Source organism: Euprymna scolopes, chromosome 42, assembly GCF_053919585.1.
Source record: "Euprymna scolopes isolate OS-2025 chromosome 42, ASM5391958v1, whole genome shotgun sequence".
Lineage (NCBI taxonomy): Eukaryota > Metazoa > Mollusca > Cephalopoda > Sepiida > Sepiolidae > Euprymna > Euprymna scolopes.
The window spans coordinates 422726-441125 of NC_136523.1; the positions used below are offsets into that span (position 1 = coordinate 422726).

Consider the following 18400-nt stretch of genomic DNA (forward strand, 5'->3'; position numbering starts at 1 on the left):
GCTTTTCCGTCGCTGAATGATGGCCACTAATTGGTCCGTTGCGATTTAAAGCGTATTTACTTCATTGTTTGTCCGATGTTTCTTCAGATGTGGCCCCAATACTGCATCTCAGGACCTATCTAACTTTATATCGATAGAGAACTGCACCAAGAGTCAGAGATTTACTGGAACGGTAGAATGATGCAACCATTTTTCCAGCTGTCTTACACATTAGATGTGCCTCTTCATGTTACATCTGGATTAAAAGTGAATCCTTAGAACACTACAGAAGCAAAAGGCTTTTCAAAGAAGATAGCTATTTCGACGGGGGAAAAAACGTGAACCCAGGTTGTGACAGTGGAAGGGGAAAGGTTTACTTTTAGAAGTTTTTCGATCTGTCACACTTCTGGTGGTGCGTGATTATCTTAAGGGATACCACTACGTACTCTGAAGTCAGCAATGTTGTTTTTTATGTGTTTTGAATAATAATAAACATGTCTTACCATATTCGTTTATGTTTTTATTGAGTTGTTTAGGGATTGCATTGTGAGCATTCAGTTGAAGGTTCGGACTTGGTGGTCCTATTGTGCTCACATTTGTGGCAGCGTTATAAGGGGTGCCATCTTGGGGGATCGGAGCCGAAATTGGAATCCGGGTGTTGTTCGGGGATGGCAATCCGTACGTTGGATTATCGATTCCTGGTTTTATGAAAGTAAAAAAAAAAAAATCAAAAGAGAATAAACACATAATAAAAACAATAGAACTTTCTTAAAATATGAGCCATTTACAAGATTTGCCGAATGTCTCCAACTTTTTTGGGCAAAAAAAAAACTCTAAAAAATAATTCATTTAAATATAAAACTCATTTTCTTTAAAAGTTTTTCAATTTGGAAATTAATAATGAATATGTATCCAGATAATTATGGTATTTTAAAGAAAAATCCCGAGTAAGTCCTGAAAATAGCCAAAGCAGTTTACGATTTGAAAGCCACAAAATCCAAAAAGGCAGACAACAGTATAGTTAGGTTAGAAATAAGTTAGGGTTAGATAAGGATTAAACATTTTTTTAGCGCCTCAAAAAAAAAAACTTCATAAAAAAGATGGCTTTTAAATTGTAAACTGCTCTATCCAATTTCGGAATTAACTCGATATTCTTCATCAAAATACTAAAATCCAATGGATACTCATTAATTAAAAGCACCTACATTTTTACCTACCAAAATTCTATATCCTAGTATAAGATTAAGAGCAAAATATTAAGTAAAAAGAACGCTGAAATAGAAAAAAAAAAACTCTTTTCGTTTCTTCATTTAATCGATCCAACAGCTGATTTCAGTTTTACAACATAGTATGAAAAGTGTGTATTTCTTGAAAATAAGATAATATACAAAATTTTTAAATATTTACGAGTTTTTATTTTCTGAAAATTTTTTCCTGTAGATTCATCACTTACCAGGGCCAAGAGCCGCTCAAGGATAAAGAGCGACTTAAGGATAAATTAAGGGTGTTAATAAAATGGAAAGATGTGAGTTGAATGCTGAGCAACAACAATCAATGAAGTTTGAATATTGTTGTGGCAAATTATAACGAATAATTTAGATGATATCGAATTTGTTGTAATCTGCAGGGAAACAGTCACAGAGTAATGTGTGTTCAACAACCGAAAAGTTCTTACAAAGAAGTTCTATGATTGGAAATTCCGAATAAGACAGGAAACATTTTTCTGATGCACTAACAATATTAGTACCTTCCAAGGAAAAAAGGATAGAATAGAGAAAGACTAATATTTGTTTACGTCATATCACATGAGTTTTCTAACTCACTTTCCTCAGATGCGAGTTGTCTCACTGTCTTTACAGTTTCGTTCAAATTTCAAATCACATTCCTTTACAAAACATTTTCGTAAATCCACATTTCTTTGCGTCATCTTTTTCGCCTTATTGATGTTAAGATCCAACGAATGTTCCTATTTCTAATATTTCTACCAAGATAATTCTTTCTTTTTCTTTTATCAAATTATTATTTTTTTATCCGTGGATTCGAGTTAAGACAACTTCGCACGTTTCTGAATTTTTGAGATGAGGATTAATTATTCATATTATTTGGATTCTTCAGCTTACTGTTCTCATCTTGAGTGTGATTTTCACAATGTTTCGGTCGATGTAACCTCCGACCTTCTTCTTCGGCATCTTGCCAAATCCGGGAATCTTTCTGTCGACCTCAGGAATCTGCACAGAATATTGAATGATACCCTTTATTCAATCCACGGGGTAGCATTCTTTTGTTTCATCAACCAGTACTGGGTAGAATACCTAAGTAATTCGCGACTGTGTTTTGAGTATCGCCTGCACTGATGATTGAACCATAAACCTACAGAAGAGGGTAAATTAACAAGTAAATTTTCAAGTACTTTATCCACTACGCAGGGGGTCCGCATGTTACCTCCGTTTCATTTTCGTTTCCATGCAGATTCCCGAGTTCAACGGAAATATTCCCAAGTTCGACAAGATACAACTGAAGAAGGTTGAACGGTTCCATTGATTGAAACGTTGTGCAAATAACATCTCAAGATGAGAATAATAGTCCGAAGAATCCAAATAATACGAAAAATCGTAAATGCTTCTTAAATATCACATTAGTACATATACTTCTTAAATATCACATTAGTACATATACTTCTTAAATATCACATTAGTACATATACTTTTTAATATCACATTAGTACATATACTTTTAAATATCACATTAGTACATATACTTTTTAAATATCACATTAGTACATATACTTTTAAATATCACATTAGTACATATACTTTTTTAATATCACATTAGTACATATACTTTTAAATATCACATTAGTACATATACTTTTAAATATCACATTAGTACATATACTTTTTAAATATCACATTAGTACATATACTTTTAAATATCACATTAGTACATATACTTTTAAATATCACATTAGTACATATACTTTTAAATATCACATTAGTACATATACTTCTTAAATATCACATTAGTACATATACTTTTTAAATATCACATTAGTACATATACTTTTAAATATCACATTAGTACATATGCTTCTTAAATATCACATTAGTACATATACTTTTAAATATCACATTAGTACATATACTTCTTAAATATCACATTAGTACATATACTTTTTAAATATCACATTAGTACATATACTTTTAAATATCACATTAGTACATATGCTTCTTAAATATCACATTAGTACATATACTTTTAAATATCACATTAGTACATATACTTCTTAAATATCACATTAGTACATATACTTTTTAAATATCACATTAGTACATATACTTTTAAATATCACATTAGTACATATGCTTCTTAAATATCACATTAGTACATATGCTTCTTAAATATCACATTAGTACATATACTTTTAAATATCACATTAGTACATATACTTCTTAAATATCACATTAGTACATATGCTTCTTAAATATCACATTAGTACATATGCTTCTTAAATATCACATTAGTACATATACTTCTTAAATATCACATTAGTACATATACTTTTAAATATCACATTAGTACATATACTTCTTAAATATCACATTAGTACATATGCTTCTTAAATATCACATTAGTACATATGCTTCTTAAATATCACATTAGTACATATACTTTTAAATATCACATTAGTACATATACTTCTTAAATATCACATTAGTACATATACTTTTTAAATATCACATTAGTACATATACTTTTAAATATCACATTAGTACATATACTTTTAAATATCACATTAGTACATATACTTCTTAAATATCACATTAGTACATATGCTTCTTAAATATCACATTAGTACATATGCTTCTTAAATATCACATTAGTACATATGCTTCTTAAATATCACATTAGTACATATACTTTTAAATATCACATTAGTACATATACTTTTAAATATCACATTAGTACATATGCTTCTTAAATATCACATTAGTACATATGCTTCTTAAATATCACATTAGTACATATGCTTCTTAAATATCACATTAGTACATATACTTTTAAATATCACATTAGTACATATACTTCTTAAATATCACATTAGTACATATGCTTCTTAAATATCACATTAGTACATATGCTTCTTAAATATCACATTAGTACATATACTTTTAAATATCACATTAGTACATATGCTTCTTAAATATCACATTAGTACATATGCTTCTTAAATATCACATTAGTACATATACTTCTTAAATATCACATTAGTACATATGCTTCTTAAATATCACATTAGTACATATGCTTCTTAAATATCACATTAGTACATATACTTCTTAAATATCACATTAGTACATATACTTCTTAAATATCACATTAGTACATATGCTTCTTAAATATCACATTAGTACATATGCTTCTTAAATATCACATTAGTACATATACTTCTTAAATATCACATTAGTACATATACTTTTAAATATCACATTAGTACATAAACTTTTTAAATATCACATTAGTACATATACTTTTTAATATCACATTAGTACATATACTTTTAAATATCACATTAGTACATATACTTTTAAATATCACATTAGTACATATACTTTTAAATATCACATTAGTACATATACTTTTAAATATCACATTAGTACATATACTTTTAAATATCACATTAGTACATATACTTTTTAATATCACATTAGTACATATACTTTTAAATATCACATTAGTAGACATACTTTTAAATATCACATTAGTACATATACTTTTTAAATATCACATTAGTACATATACTTTTAAATATCACATTAGTAGACATACTTTTAAATATCACATTAGTACATATACTTTTTAAATATCACATTAGTACATATACTTTTTAAATATCACATTAGTACATATACTTTTTAAATATCACATTAGTACATATACTTTTAAATATCACATTAGTACATATACTTCTTAAATATCACATTAGTACATATGCTTTTAACTAAAAATCAATAAAAAATAAAAATACATGCAATTTCTATTTTTGTTGTTGTTTTTTTTTACAAAGAATATAAACGGAAACGATTTTTATATATTTTTTGTTAAATATTAAAGAAACGTTTTTTAATTTTTTGTTAAATATTAAAAAACGTTTTTTAATTTTTTGTTAAATAGTAAAAAACGTTTTTTAATTTTTTGTTAAATATTAAAAAACGTTTTTTAATTTTTTGTTAAATATTGAAAAACGTTTTTTAATTTTTTGTTAAATATTAAAAAACGTTTTTTAATTTTTTGTTAAATATTAAAAAAACGTTTTTTTAATTTTTTGTTAAATATTAAAAAACGTTTTTAATTTTTTGTTAAATATTAAAAAACGTTTTTAATTTTTTGTTAAATATTAAAAAACGTTTTTTAATTTTTTGCTAAAAATTAAAAAAAAACGTTTTACTTACCGACTTGTGTAGGTGGTTTCGGCTTTAAAACCCTTTGGGCCCCTTCAGCAGCTTGTAATCCCAAATTGCTTAGACGCTTTCGATAATAAAACGCCATGATGATGAGGGCGACAAACAAGAGGGCCAAGAGGACTGAAAGCACAACGGTCGCAGCGCTCACCGATGGTTGTTCGCGGGTCGACTTGCCGTATGCAGCGTGAACAGCATTTGCTGGTTGGAAAGAACAAGATATAGTAAGTACATAAATAAAGGGTCAGAGGTAATATAAATTATTGCTAAACATTTCATTACTCCCATTGTAATGATGCCACTGGTTCGTCCAATTAGAAGCTGTCTAACAAAACCAGCTCAATGGAAAAAAATCCGCATGCTTTCAAACATGTTTCCTCTTTTTATCCTAACCATTTAAAGAAGCTCAGCTTCGCATCATCTCAACTGCTACAACATGCTTTAACAACATGCGTGAGGAATTTGCCGAGTAGAAGCAGCAACTTAGAAAAATGGTTAAGACACTTTCTTCTACCGTAAAATATCATCATAGAAAAAATATTTAAAAAAACTCAAGAAAAGTTACTTGGGCGAAATATTTACATCACAAGTTCCGCAAATACTAATTATTTCCAACACATTACTCTTATCTCTCTTTTCTTCTTTTCTCTCCTGCATGTCATCAAAAAAAATCAAATCAAATCAAATAAAATAAAATGAAATAAAATAAAATAATATAAAATAAAATAAAATAAAATATTCAATTTTAAACATTGTGTTATTTTGCTCTTGCAATCGTCAAGACTGCTTGTTATATCTAATTCAACACAAAACTAAAATGCCGCTTTTTTGTTTAAAAAATGAGACGTCTTTTAAATTAAAAACTGAAACACTGCATCTTATTATTTATATTTTATTTATGTTTTTTTGCGGACTGTTATCCTCATCTTCATAGTTGTTGTTTCACGACGTTGCGGCCAACTATTCCTTTGGTCTTCGTCAGGTAGTTAATTGCGACAGAAAACTATGGGAAGCAGAAATTACTGAGGATACAGTTAAAAGACTCAGCATTCCTATCCCGTCGTGGTTAACCACCTGACGAAGGTCAGAGAAATAGTTGGCCGAAATGTCGTGAAGCAACAATTATGAAGATGATGACAATCTGCAAAATAAGTAAAATGGAACACTTTAGTTAACATCTTCTACTTATATTAATCAATTTCAATGTGCGTGTATCCGTCTGTTTTTTTTTTTTTTTTTTTTCTCTCTCTCTCTCTCTCTCTATTTCGGCATTACAAATTATCGTCTGTGGCACAGTTTTCTTTTCCGGCATTTTGAATAACTGATACTGATAGACTGTTTATTGTAAACGAATGCCAAACAATGCAGACTTTAACGCTATGGAGTTTTAGAAAATAACATGTAAACGTGTGGCAATAACATAAAACCTCTCACCTGTGCAACCAAGAATAAAATCGCAGAATTCATGTTTGCTACAGTCGCAAGTGTATTCACAGTTGTCGCCGTAACGTCCATATGGGCAGCCTGGAATACAAAACATTCGAACAAGATGGACATATATGCAGCTAAACACATTTTAAAGAGTATACAACAGTTTATGCAACGAGATCTTCACGGGTGGGGATGATACTAATTCTGAAAGAAAGTATGAGAAATGCGGTGATGGAATGCAAACACAACGTCGTGAAGTTTGAAAAATGAATAAACAAAAGCAACTTCTGAGCTCTGAGTATGATAAAGAATCAATTGACTAGCTAGGAAATGAAAAGATTGTTAGAAGAGTTTGGGGGACTAATGTACACCCAGTAAAGAGATGGGGCTAATCATGATACATTTATACAGTGTTTCACAAAAAAATGGAAATTAAGATTTGGACTACTATATTTTACCACGTACTTAAATATTTTACCACGACATAAAGCAAGTAATGTAAGGAGATCAACAGATCTGACAAAAAGATGGAGTAAAAAAAAAAATATTCATAAAACCCAATGACATTGTTATCTGACTCACAGCCAATACTTGTAAGTTCATTGAATCAGATGATCTTGAAAATGTTCAGTTCTTAATGTAATGGATTTTACCGTTTGGAGTTTACATTTAAATAAACTTCACATGAGATAGGTTAACGTCATAAGATCCTCCCAAACTCTGTAAATAAAAGCTTTGAAAAAATGGTTGCTTAACTGCATCTGTGAGAGATAGAGCCCTTATTTATTCTGCATGTTAATATAGGCTGCGGTAGAAAGTCATGCAATCTTGGAGACATTAACTTGTCGCAAACTACGTATATATTTTATGCCTGTCGATATATTTTCAAATAAACTGAATTAACACATGTTTTTCTTTCAGACAGTTTATGTGTAAGTCAATTGTGTTAAATTTCCTGCTTTATGGTGGTGTGAGAATGCATTTATGGGATGTATAGTTGGTTTATTCTAAAGTTTATTGTAGACTGCAGTATAAAAGCACTGAAAGTTGGGAAGGGTAACTTTGATTCGCTGCATTTCCTGAATGAATTATTTTAGAACTGAATTAATATGAATTAGCTGGGCACCTGGTGTTGTCCGGTTGTACAATACGCTTAAACACGATATTTTAATTTATGCAGATTGCGTATGTATTATTATAGAATCAATCCTCTACTGATTATTATATATTAAGAGGAATTATTTGCCTATTGAATATTATATATTATGAGGACTAATTCGCAAAAAAAAAAAAAAAATGAAAAAAAAAAAAAAATAATAATGAGAATATCGTACATCAAATTCCGTCAATGTTTGTTTATAATGTCACGTTAGCTGATATTTGGGTTGACAATAAATGCCTTGAAAAAGTCACTTTTGGTTAATGTTTAGTTTTAAAATATACAAATGAAGAAATGAATTGCGGCGATTTTAAATAATACTCTTCTTTTATCGTAAATTGAACTCTTTAATAAGAAAAAAATTAAAATAAAATAGTGAGGTATACCCGGGTTTGAAAGGGGGATCATTCGATCTGTAGTTGAATACTCTACCATTGAGCTATGTCTCCAGATGACAATAAATCTGTTTGTTTTCTTTTTTAAGAAGAAATAAATTGCTGAGGTTTTATTATTTCCCTTGGCCGGTGTAACGTAAAATATTCCCCTGTAAAAATTCTTCTTTTTATCTATAAGAAAGGCTATTTTTATGATCGTATTTTTTCGATTTTCGATGTATATCGGATGAATTTATGTACAAAATATATCTAAGAACACTGCCAGACATATAAATTACATTTGCGTGAAATTTGCAAAAGATAGGCTCAGCCGTTTCTGAACCTATGAGGAAGGAACCCCCCCCACACACACACACATACACACGCAAAGTGACTTTTATATAATAATAGAGATAACACAAACAGTTTGTTTTAGAGAAAAGAAACGTCTACTAATTTATTTTCAAATCTTTTATAACATAAAAGTTCGTGTCTGTATTTGCGTTTTGGCTAAAAGTCATACACACGAAGCTGATGTATTCCTTTTCAACCACGAAGAAAATATTCATTTCTTTGGGGATTAACAAAACTGAAATTAGCTTAAACTGTTTAAGCTGGTATAGTCCATAATAGTCACGCAACAATTTGATGGTGGCTTTGCTTCTTCTAGGCTGAGATATAATTCTGTTTAGTCATGAGAGGTTCACTTTTACCTTTTCTCTTTGAGAAGAGATTGAAGCTCCCCTATAAGGGAATGACTAGTAGATAGGCCAGAATGCTGGCTAGTGTGCTCGCTTTTCAAAACCCCACCTGACCTTGTTTTTGACTTCTTCGTTAGGGGGTAAAAAAAAAACAATTGTCAAGGGATCAACATTCAGAGCGAGTTTTTAATGTTATTATGTAGTAAGTTGTCAATAAAGTTTCCAGTTGCAAGGATAATCGAGAGGTAGACTGGAATACAGAGAGGGGATTGATAGAGAAAGATAGGGAAGGGGTAGAGGAGTGAGGGAGTTGAGAGAGGGTAAAGAGATAGAGAGAGCCAGAGAAAAAGAAATTTAAAAAGAAAGACACTTTCAAACACTTTTTATTCTCATCTATTTTGTTGTCTACGCTCCTGAGCGAATAACCATACTATTAAATAATACATTTCTTAAAGAATATTTGTTATTGGTAATCAAAAAAAAAAAGGTATTCTTGCCTTTTTAAAGAATTTGAAATATTTAGATTAAATGTGGACAAAATATCTCACGAGTACAAAAATATTCAGGTGGCTATATAGCTTCGTCTGAGGAATTGTTGCTCTGGAACTTGCTAAACCTGCAATGGCAAATAATAATTAGGTTAAAAAAACTGAGCTATTTACTTTCTTTGCAATGAAGTCCAGTGTATCCAGGCATACATTGACACGTTCCATCGGATGACCGACATTTCCCACCATTGCTGCATTGGCACTTAAATTTACATTCTTCACCATAATAATCAAGTGGACATTCTACAACGGAAACATTAACAATAATGAAAACAATAACAACAACAACAACAACAATAATAATAATAATAATAATAATAATAATAATAATAATAATAATGTTCTTGTACATATTTCTCCTTTCAGTGTTGTGATTTAAAAACTGTTTATATATATTATTTAAGATTATTTGATTATATGATGAATATTGATTAACTTCAAGTTCATACTAAACTAGCAGGACCCGTTAACCGGCGTTGCCTGGTGGAAGCTTGCTCCATCCTCTCGCAAAAAAGTAAACTACGGTTGTTGGTGGTGGACACTGCCGTCCCTGAACAATTGCGGATACTGGCGGCTGTGGCCGACATTAAATAATCTGTCTTTCACTGGCGATTATTGCTGGTTTTGGACGATAACATGCAGATACTTTTGAAATTAAAAAAAAAAGCAAGGGAATGCGTAAATCAGTATGAATTAATAAAGTTACGAAAAATGGCCAATTAGAATAATAATGGAAAGTAAAATCAGAAGTTTTAGAAGTTAGGGATTCTCACTCTATTTCACTGTTTAGAGTGATCGAAATCAGTGGTAACAGTCCTAGCAATTACGACTTTCTTCACTTCACTTCTTTGAGTATTATCATGTTAAGAACGGCGTTTAGAATAGACCTCCCAAACTCCCCATATTCAGAACGGCGTTCGTAATAGACGTTCCCGACATCTCCATACAAAAAAAAACGGCTTTCGGAGTAGACAACAATCCCCCCCCCCACCTCTGGAAGGATAATTCCACGAAATTTCATCATGATAATCGTTGTCAATATACCAACCCGCAAATGCTAAATGAAAAATAATTAGGGTGGTTGTGTCGGTAGGAGAGAAATAGATTTGTTTATCGCGCGTGCATACAAACCTGCCAGCAATTGCATTACAGTGCATAATACAGGTCTTTATATCTCTATTTATCTCCGCAAATTTTGAATGAGATTTTCTTGATCAGCATAGCCGTCATTCTAAAAAAATTTTTAGAAGTGGACCTAATACCCCAAAAAGTTAACGTGTGCGCAATCTTGAGAGTCAGTTCAAAAAAGAAAATTAAATAAGATACTCCACAGAATTCAAAAATTGGTGCAAACCCAATTATATAACAAATAATTGTTTCTCTATGTAATGAAATTTATGTTAAAACTAGCGTAGGTAATCGGTGTAAAAATCAGTAATTTTGCATAAAACCAGACTCTAACTTTCAAACACGCCGGCAGGTCTGTCAATTGAGGTATGGAAACACAAACTAGATACAATACTTTCGCTATTCTTAAAAACTGCTTACTGATATCTTTGGACAAAATAGTAAGATATTTTTGTCAATATATTTTTTCAAACATACGTTTTGTTTTTTTTGTTGTTTCAAATATAGTTAATTATATTTAAATAATTTATATTTAATAAAGTACATTTTTTTAAATGTACTTCATTAAATATAAATTATTTAAATATACTTTATTTAAATCTGTACAATCTATTCCGATCGTCGCCGATTAAAAAAGTAAATGTTTCGGCATTATCATCTTCTGGATTCGTACTTATTATGTTGTTTAAACTTAATGTTTTTTAACATATATGAATATTCACATTTTAAACTATTAAACTATTTTCTGTTGCACATTAATTTTTTTAAAACTGCTAAAACTGTAAAAAAAAAAAAGTCAGTGTTTTCTTTTCGTGCTTCTGTAAATAAATACATTTTTTAAGTATCTAAACAGTTTGACAAAATATACAACATATTAACTTTAATAAACATAGTTATTTGAAAAGATATGCGATTAGAAAGTAAAATATCAATTGATAAAATATCACGTATTTTTATATAAATATAATAAAGCCTATTTTGTACAATTGTTTTCGCGTTTAATAATTGATGATCAAGGTCAGGCCATGAAGAATATTCACCACCATTCTAGATGACCAGAACCAAAATAAGCAGCAACAGCGGAGCCAAAACAAAAGAAAAACAAGCATGTGGACTCATGTAAAGGGTATCTTTTTCTAAAAAGCAAATTGTAGACAGTGCATAACGAACGTCATGGCATCAGACACAGAAATGGCACTGCGGATGCATAACTGGATCGAAAGTGAAACCCGTACTAATATGCATAGGCGAGGGCCTCGGGGGCATATAATACTGAGGATTTCTGAGTGTACAGAGTCTTGGTTTCTCAATCAGGCAGATCCCTGCACATTGTTCATTTTGGTGTCGACTGCCGTTGTAGAAAAAGTAGAAGATGACGAAACAGAAAAATACAACATACAAATATTTGCAGCTTCTTACCAATTCTACATTGTTCGCCCATCCATCCAGGTAAACATTTGCAAAACCCACTGACACTATCACATTTGGCTCCATTGTAACATGTCTGACATTTCTCCTGGCATCGCATTCCATAGGTTCCATTAGGACATTCTAAAAAGAATAACATGAATAACAATTATAACAATAGAAACAACAATAACTACAGCACAAACAACAATAGCAACACAACAACAACTACAACAATAACATAAAGAACAACGATAACATAAACAACAATAGAAACAAAAATAACAACAACACAAACAACAATAACACAAACAACAATAACATAAACAATAATAACAACAATAGAAACATCAATAACAACAACAACCATAACAACAATAACATAAAAAACAATAACAACAATAACACAAACAACAATAACAAAAATAGAAACAACAATAACAACACAAACAACACTAGCAAAAACAACAACAATAACATAAACAATAATAGCAACAACAATAACATAAAGAACAACGATAACATAAACAACAATAGAAACAAAAATAACAACAACACAAACAACAATAACACAAACAACAATAACATAAACAATAATAACAACAATAGAAACATCAATAACAACAACAACCATAACAACAATAACATAAAAAACAATAATAACAATAACACAAACAACAATAACAAAAATAGAAACAACAATAACAACACAAACAACACTAGCAAAAACAACAACAATAACATAAACAATAATAGCAACAAAAATAACATGAACGATAATAACAACAATAGAAACAACAACAACCACAATAACATAAACAACAATAGAAACAACAACAACCACAATAACAAACAACAATAGAAACAACAACAAAAACAATAACATAAACAATAATAACACCCCTAACAACAAAAATAATATGAACGATAATAACAACAATAGAAACAACAACAAAAACAATAACATAAACAACAGCAACAACAACAACACCTCTTTCTCATCAACAAACTCCATTTGCCGAACTTATTTCAGTTTTACAAATTATTTATTTAATATGCATTATTGTATTTATACTTCATTACAATAATTTATATAAAATTCATACCGTTTTATATATTTGTGCTTTTCTATCTTTTTGTCTTAAAATGCCATTGAAAACCAAAAACTCTAATTTAATGATTTTGGTTGACGATTTTAGAGTTCTGCATGATTATATTTTCCAACATGATAAAGCTCTTTTGTACAAAATCTATGAAATAATGACTAAAAATGAAAATAATTTTTAAATTGTGAAATGGCCAAGTCAATGTACAGATTTAAATCGAATGGAGAATTGGTGGCGTTATTTGAACATTCAAATTCAACCAAGAGTCCTAAATATGTGATGACCATATTGCATTTCTTGATTTTAATTTGATACGTAAATTATCTCGAAAAGTTTGAAGAGTTTTCTTCTTTTTTTTAATTTGACGTTTTTATACATTGCAAGCATTAATTAACAATAAATGCATTACTCGAATTATATAAGATTTTTCTGTCTCATTTATACATTGCATGCATTAATTAACAATAAATGCATTACTCGGATTATATAAGATTTTTCTATCTCATTTATACATTGCATGCATTAATTAACAATACATGCATTACTCGGATTATATAAAATTTTTCTGTCTCATTTATACATTGCATGCATTAATTAACAATAAATGCATTACTCGGATTATATAACATTTTTCTGTCTCATTTATACATTGCATGCATTAATTTACAATAAATGCATTACTCGGATTATATAATATTTTTCTGTCTCATTTATATATTGCATGCATTAATTAACAATAAATGCATTACTCGGATTATATAATATTTTTCTGTCTCATTTATACATTGCATGCATTAATTAACAATAAATGCATTACTCGGATTATATAACATTTTTCTGTCTCATTTATACATTGCATGCATTAATTAACAATAAATGCATTACTCGGATTATATAAGATTTTTCTGTCTCATTTATACATTGCATGCATTAATTAACAGTAAATGCATTACTCGGATTATATAACATTTTTCTGTCTCATTTATACATTGCATGCATTAATTAACAATAAATGCATTACTCGGATTATATAACATTTTTCTGTCTCATTTATACATTGCATGCATTAATTAACAATAAATGCATTACTCGGATTATATAATATTTTTCTGTCTCATTTATACATTGCATGCATTAATTAACAATAAATGCATTACTCGGATTATATAACATTTTTCTGTCTCATTTATACATTGCATGAATTAATTAACAATAAATGCATTACTCGGATTATATAACATTTTTCTGTCTCATTTATACATTGCATGCATTAATTTACAATAAATGCATTACTCGGATTATATAAGATTTTTCTGTCTCATTTATACATTGCATGCATTAATTAACAATAAATGCATTACTCGGATTATATAACATTTTTCTGTCTCATTTATACATTGCATGCATTAATTAACAATAAATGCATTACTCGGATTATATAACATTTTTCTGTCTCATTTATACATTGCATGCATTAATTAACAATAAATGCATTACTCGGATTATATAACATTTTCCTGTCTCATTTATACATTGCATGCATTAATTTACAATAAATGCATTACTCGGATTATATAACATTTTTCTGTCTCATTTATACATTGCATGCATTAATTAACAATAAATGCATTACTCGGATTATATAAGATTTTTCTGTCTCATTTATACATTGCATGCATTAATTAACAATAAATGCATTACTTGGATTATATAACATTTTTCTGTCTCATTTATACATTGCATGCATTAATTTACAATAAATGCATTACTCGGATTATATAACATTTTTCTGTCTCATTTATACATTGCATGCATTAATTTACAATAAATGCATTACTCGGATTATATAAGATTTTTCTGTCTCATTTATACATTGCATGCATTAATTAACAGTAAATGCATTACTCGGATTATATAACATTTTTCTGTCTCATTTATACATTGCATGCATTAATTAACAATAAATGCATTACTCGGATTATATAAGATTTTTCTGTCTCATTTATACATTGCATGCATTAATTTACAATAAATGCATTACTCGGATTATATAAGATTTTTCTGTCTCATTTATACATTGCATGCATTAATTTACAATAAATGCATTACTCGGATTATATAATATTTTTCTCTCTCATTTATACATTGCATGCATTAATTAACAGTAAATGCATTACTCGGATTATATAAGATTTTTCTGTCTCATTTATACATTGCATGCATTAATTAACAATAAATGCATTACTCGGATTATATAATATTTTTCTGTCTCATTTATACATTGCATGCATTAATTAACAATAAATGCATTACTCGGATTATATAATATTTTTCTGTCTCATTTATACATTGCATGCATTAATTAACAGTAAATGCATTACTCGGATTATATAATATTTTTCTGTCTCATTTATACATTGCATGCATTAATTTACAATAAATGCATTACTCGGATTATATAACATTTTTCTGTCTCATTTATACATTGCATGCATTAATTAACAATAAATGCATTACTCGGATTATATAAGATTTTTCTGTCTCATTTATACATTGCATGCATTAATTAACAATAAATGCATTACTCGGATTATATAAGATTTTTCTGTCTCATTTATACATTGCATGCATTAATTAACAATAAATGCATTACTCGGATTATATAACATTTTTCTGTCTCATTTATACATTGCATGCATTAATTTACAATAAATGCATTACTCGGATTATATAACATTTTTCTGTCTCATTTATACATTGCATGCATTAATTTACAATAAATGCATTACTCGGATTATATAAGATTTTTCTGTCTCATTTATACATTGCATGCATTAATTAACAGTAAATGCATTACTCGGATTATATAACATTTTTCTGTCTCATTTATACATTGCATGCATTAATTAACAATAAATGCATTACTTGGATTATATAAAATTTTTCTGTCTCATTTATACATTGCATGCATTAATTAACAATAAATGCATTACTCGGATTATATAATATTTTTCTGTCTCATTTATACATTGCATGCATTAATTAACAATAAATGCATTACTCGGATTATATAATATTTTTCTGTCTCATTTATACATTGCATGCATTAATTAACAATAAATGCATTACTCGGATTATATAAGATTTTTCTGTCTCATTTATACATTGCATGCATTAATTAACAATAAATGCATTACTCGGATTATATAAGATTTTTCTGTCTCATTTATACATTGCATGCATTAATTAACAATAAATGCATTACTCGGATTATATAATATTTTTCTGTCTCATTTATACATTGCATGCATTAATTTACAATAAATGCATTACTCGGATTATATAAGATATTTCTGTCTCATTTATACATTGCATGCATTAATTAACAATAAATGCATTACTCGGATTATATAATATTTTTCTGTCTCATTTATACATTGCATGCATTAATTAACAATAAATGCATTACTCGGATTATATAAGATTTTTCTGTCTCATTTATACATTGCATGCATTAATTAACAATAAATGCATTACTCGGATTATATAAAATTTTTCTGTCTCATTTATACATTGCATGCATTAATTAACAATAAATGCATTACTCGGATTATATAAGATTTTTCTGTCTCATTTATACATTGCATGCATTAATTAACAATAAATGCATTACTCGGATTATATAAGATTTTTCTGTCTCATTTATACATTGCATGCATTAATTAACAATAAATGCATTACTCGGATTATATAAGATTTTTCTGTTTTATTTATGCATTGCATGCATTAATTAACAATAAATGCATTACTCGGATTATATAACATTTTTCTGTCTCATTTATACATTGCATGCATTAATTAACAATAAATGCATTACTCGGATTATATAAGATTTTTCTGTCTTATTTATACATTGCAAGCATTAATAAACAGTAAATGCATTACTCGGATTATATAACATTTTTCTGTCTCATTTATACATTGCATGCATTAATTAACAATAAATGCATTACTCGGATTATATATGATTTTTCTGTCTCATTTATACATTGCATGCATTAATTAACAATAAATGCATTACTCGGATTATATAATATTTTTCTGTCTCATTTATACATTGCATGCATTAATTAACAGTAAATGCATTACTCGGATTATATAATATTTTTCTGTCTCATTTATACATTGCATGCATTAACTAACAGTAAATGCATTACTCGGATTATATAAGATTTTTCTGTCTCATTTATACATTGCATGCATTAATTAACAATAAATGCATTACTCGGATTATATAAGATTTTTCTGTCTCATTTATACATTGCATGCATTAATTAACAGTAAATGCATTACTCGGATTATATAAGATTTTTCTGTCTCATTTATACATTGCAAGCATTAATTAACAATAAATTCATTACTCGGATTATATAACATTTTTCTGTCTCATTTATACATTGCATGCATTAATTTACAATAAATGCATTACTCGGATTATATAAGATTTTTCTGTCTCATTTATACATTGCATGCATTAATTAACAATAAATGCATTACTCGGATTATATAAGATTTTTCTGTCTCATTTATACATTGCATGCATTAATTAACAATAAATGCATTACTCGGATTATATAACATTTTTCTGTCACATTTATACATTGCATGCATTAATTAACAATAAATGCATTACTCGGATTATATAACATTTTTCTGTCTCATTTATACATTGCATGCATTAATTAACAATAAATTCATTACTCGGATTATATAAGATTTTTCTGTCTCATTTATACATTGCATGCATTAATTAACAATAAATTCATTACTCGGATTATATCAGATTTTTCTGTCTCATTTATACATTGCAACTGCAAGCATTAATTAACAGTAAATGCATTACTCGGATTATATAACATTTTTCTGTCTCATTTATACATTGCAAGCATTAATAAACAATAAATGCATTACTCGGATTATATAACATTTTTCTGTCTCATTTATACATTGCATGCATTAATTAACAATAAATGCATTACTCGGATTATATAAGATTTTTCTGTCTCATTTATACATTGCATGCATTAATTAACAATAAATGCATTACT

General features: G+C 28.6%; 1 protein-coding gene across 5 annotated transcripts in view; it reads right to left on the minus strand.

Moving 5' to 3' along the window:
• Nucleotides 1-18400, minus strand: part of LOC145266903 (uncharacterized) — a 216837-nt gene that overhangs the window by 18303 nt on the left and 180134 nt on the right. For all 5 annotated transcript variants that reach the window (XM_080122684.1, XM_080122680.1, XM_080122682.1 and 2 more), the window contains 5 exons: nucleotides 12199-12330; nucleotides 9766-9894; nucleotides 6873-6962; nucleotides 5430-5639; nucleotides 483-677 (listed from right to left, as the gene is read on the minus strand). In XM_080122684.1, coding sequence (XP_079978810.1) covers nucleotides 483-677; nucleotides 5430-5639; nucleotides 6873-6962; nucleotides 9766-9894; nucleotides 12199-12330 — 756 coding nt within the window. The remainder of the gene's footprint in view (nucleotides 1-482; nucleotides 678-5429; nucleotides 5640-6872; nucleotides 6963-9765; nucleotides 9895-12198; nucleotides 12331-18400) is intronic.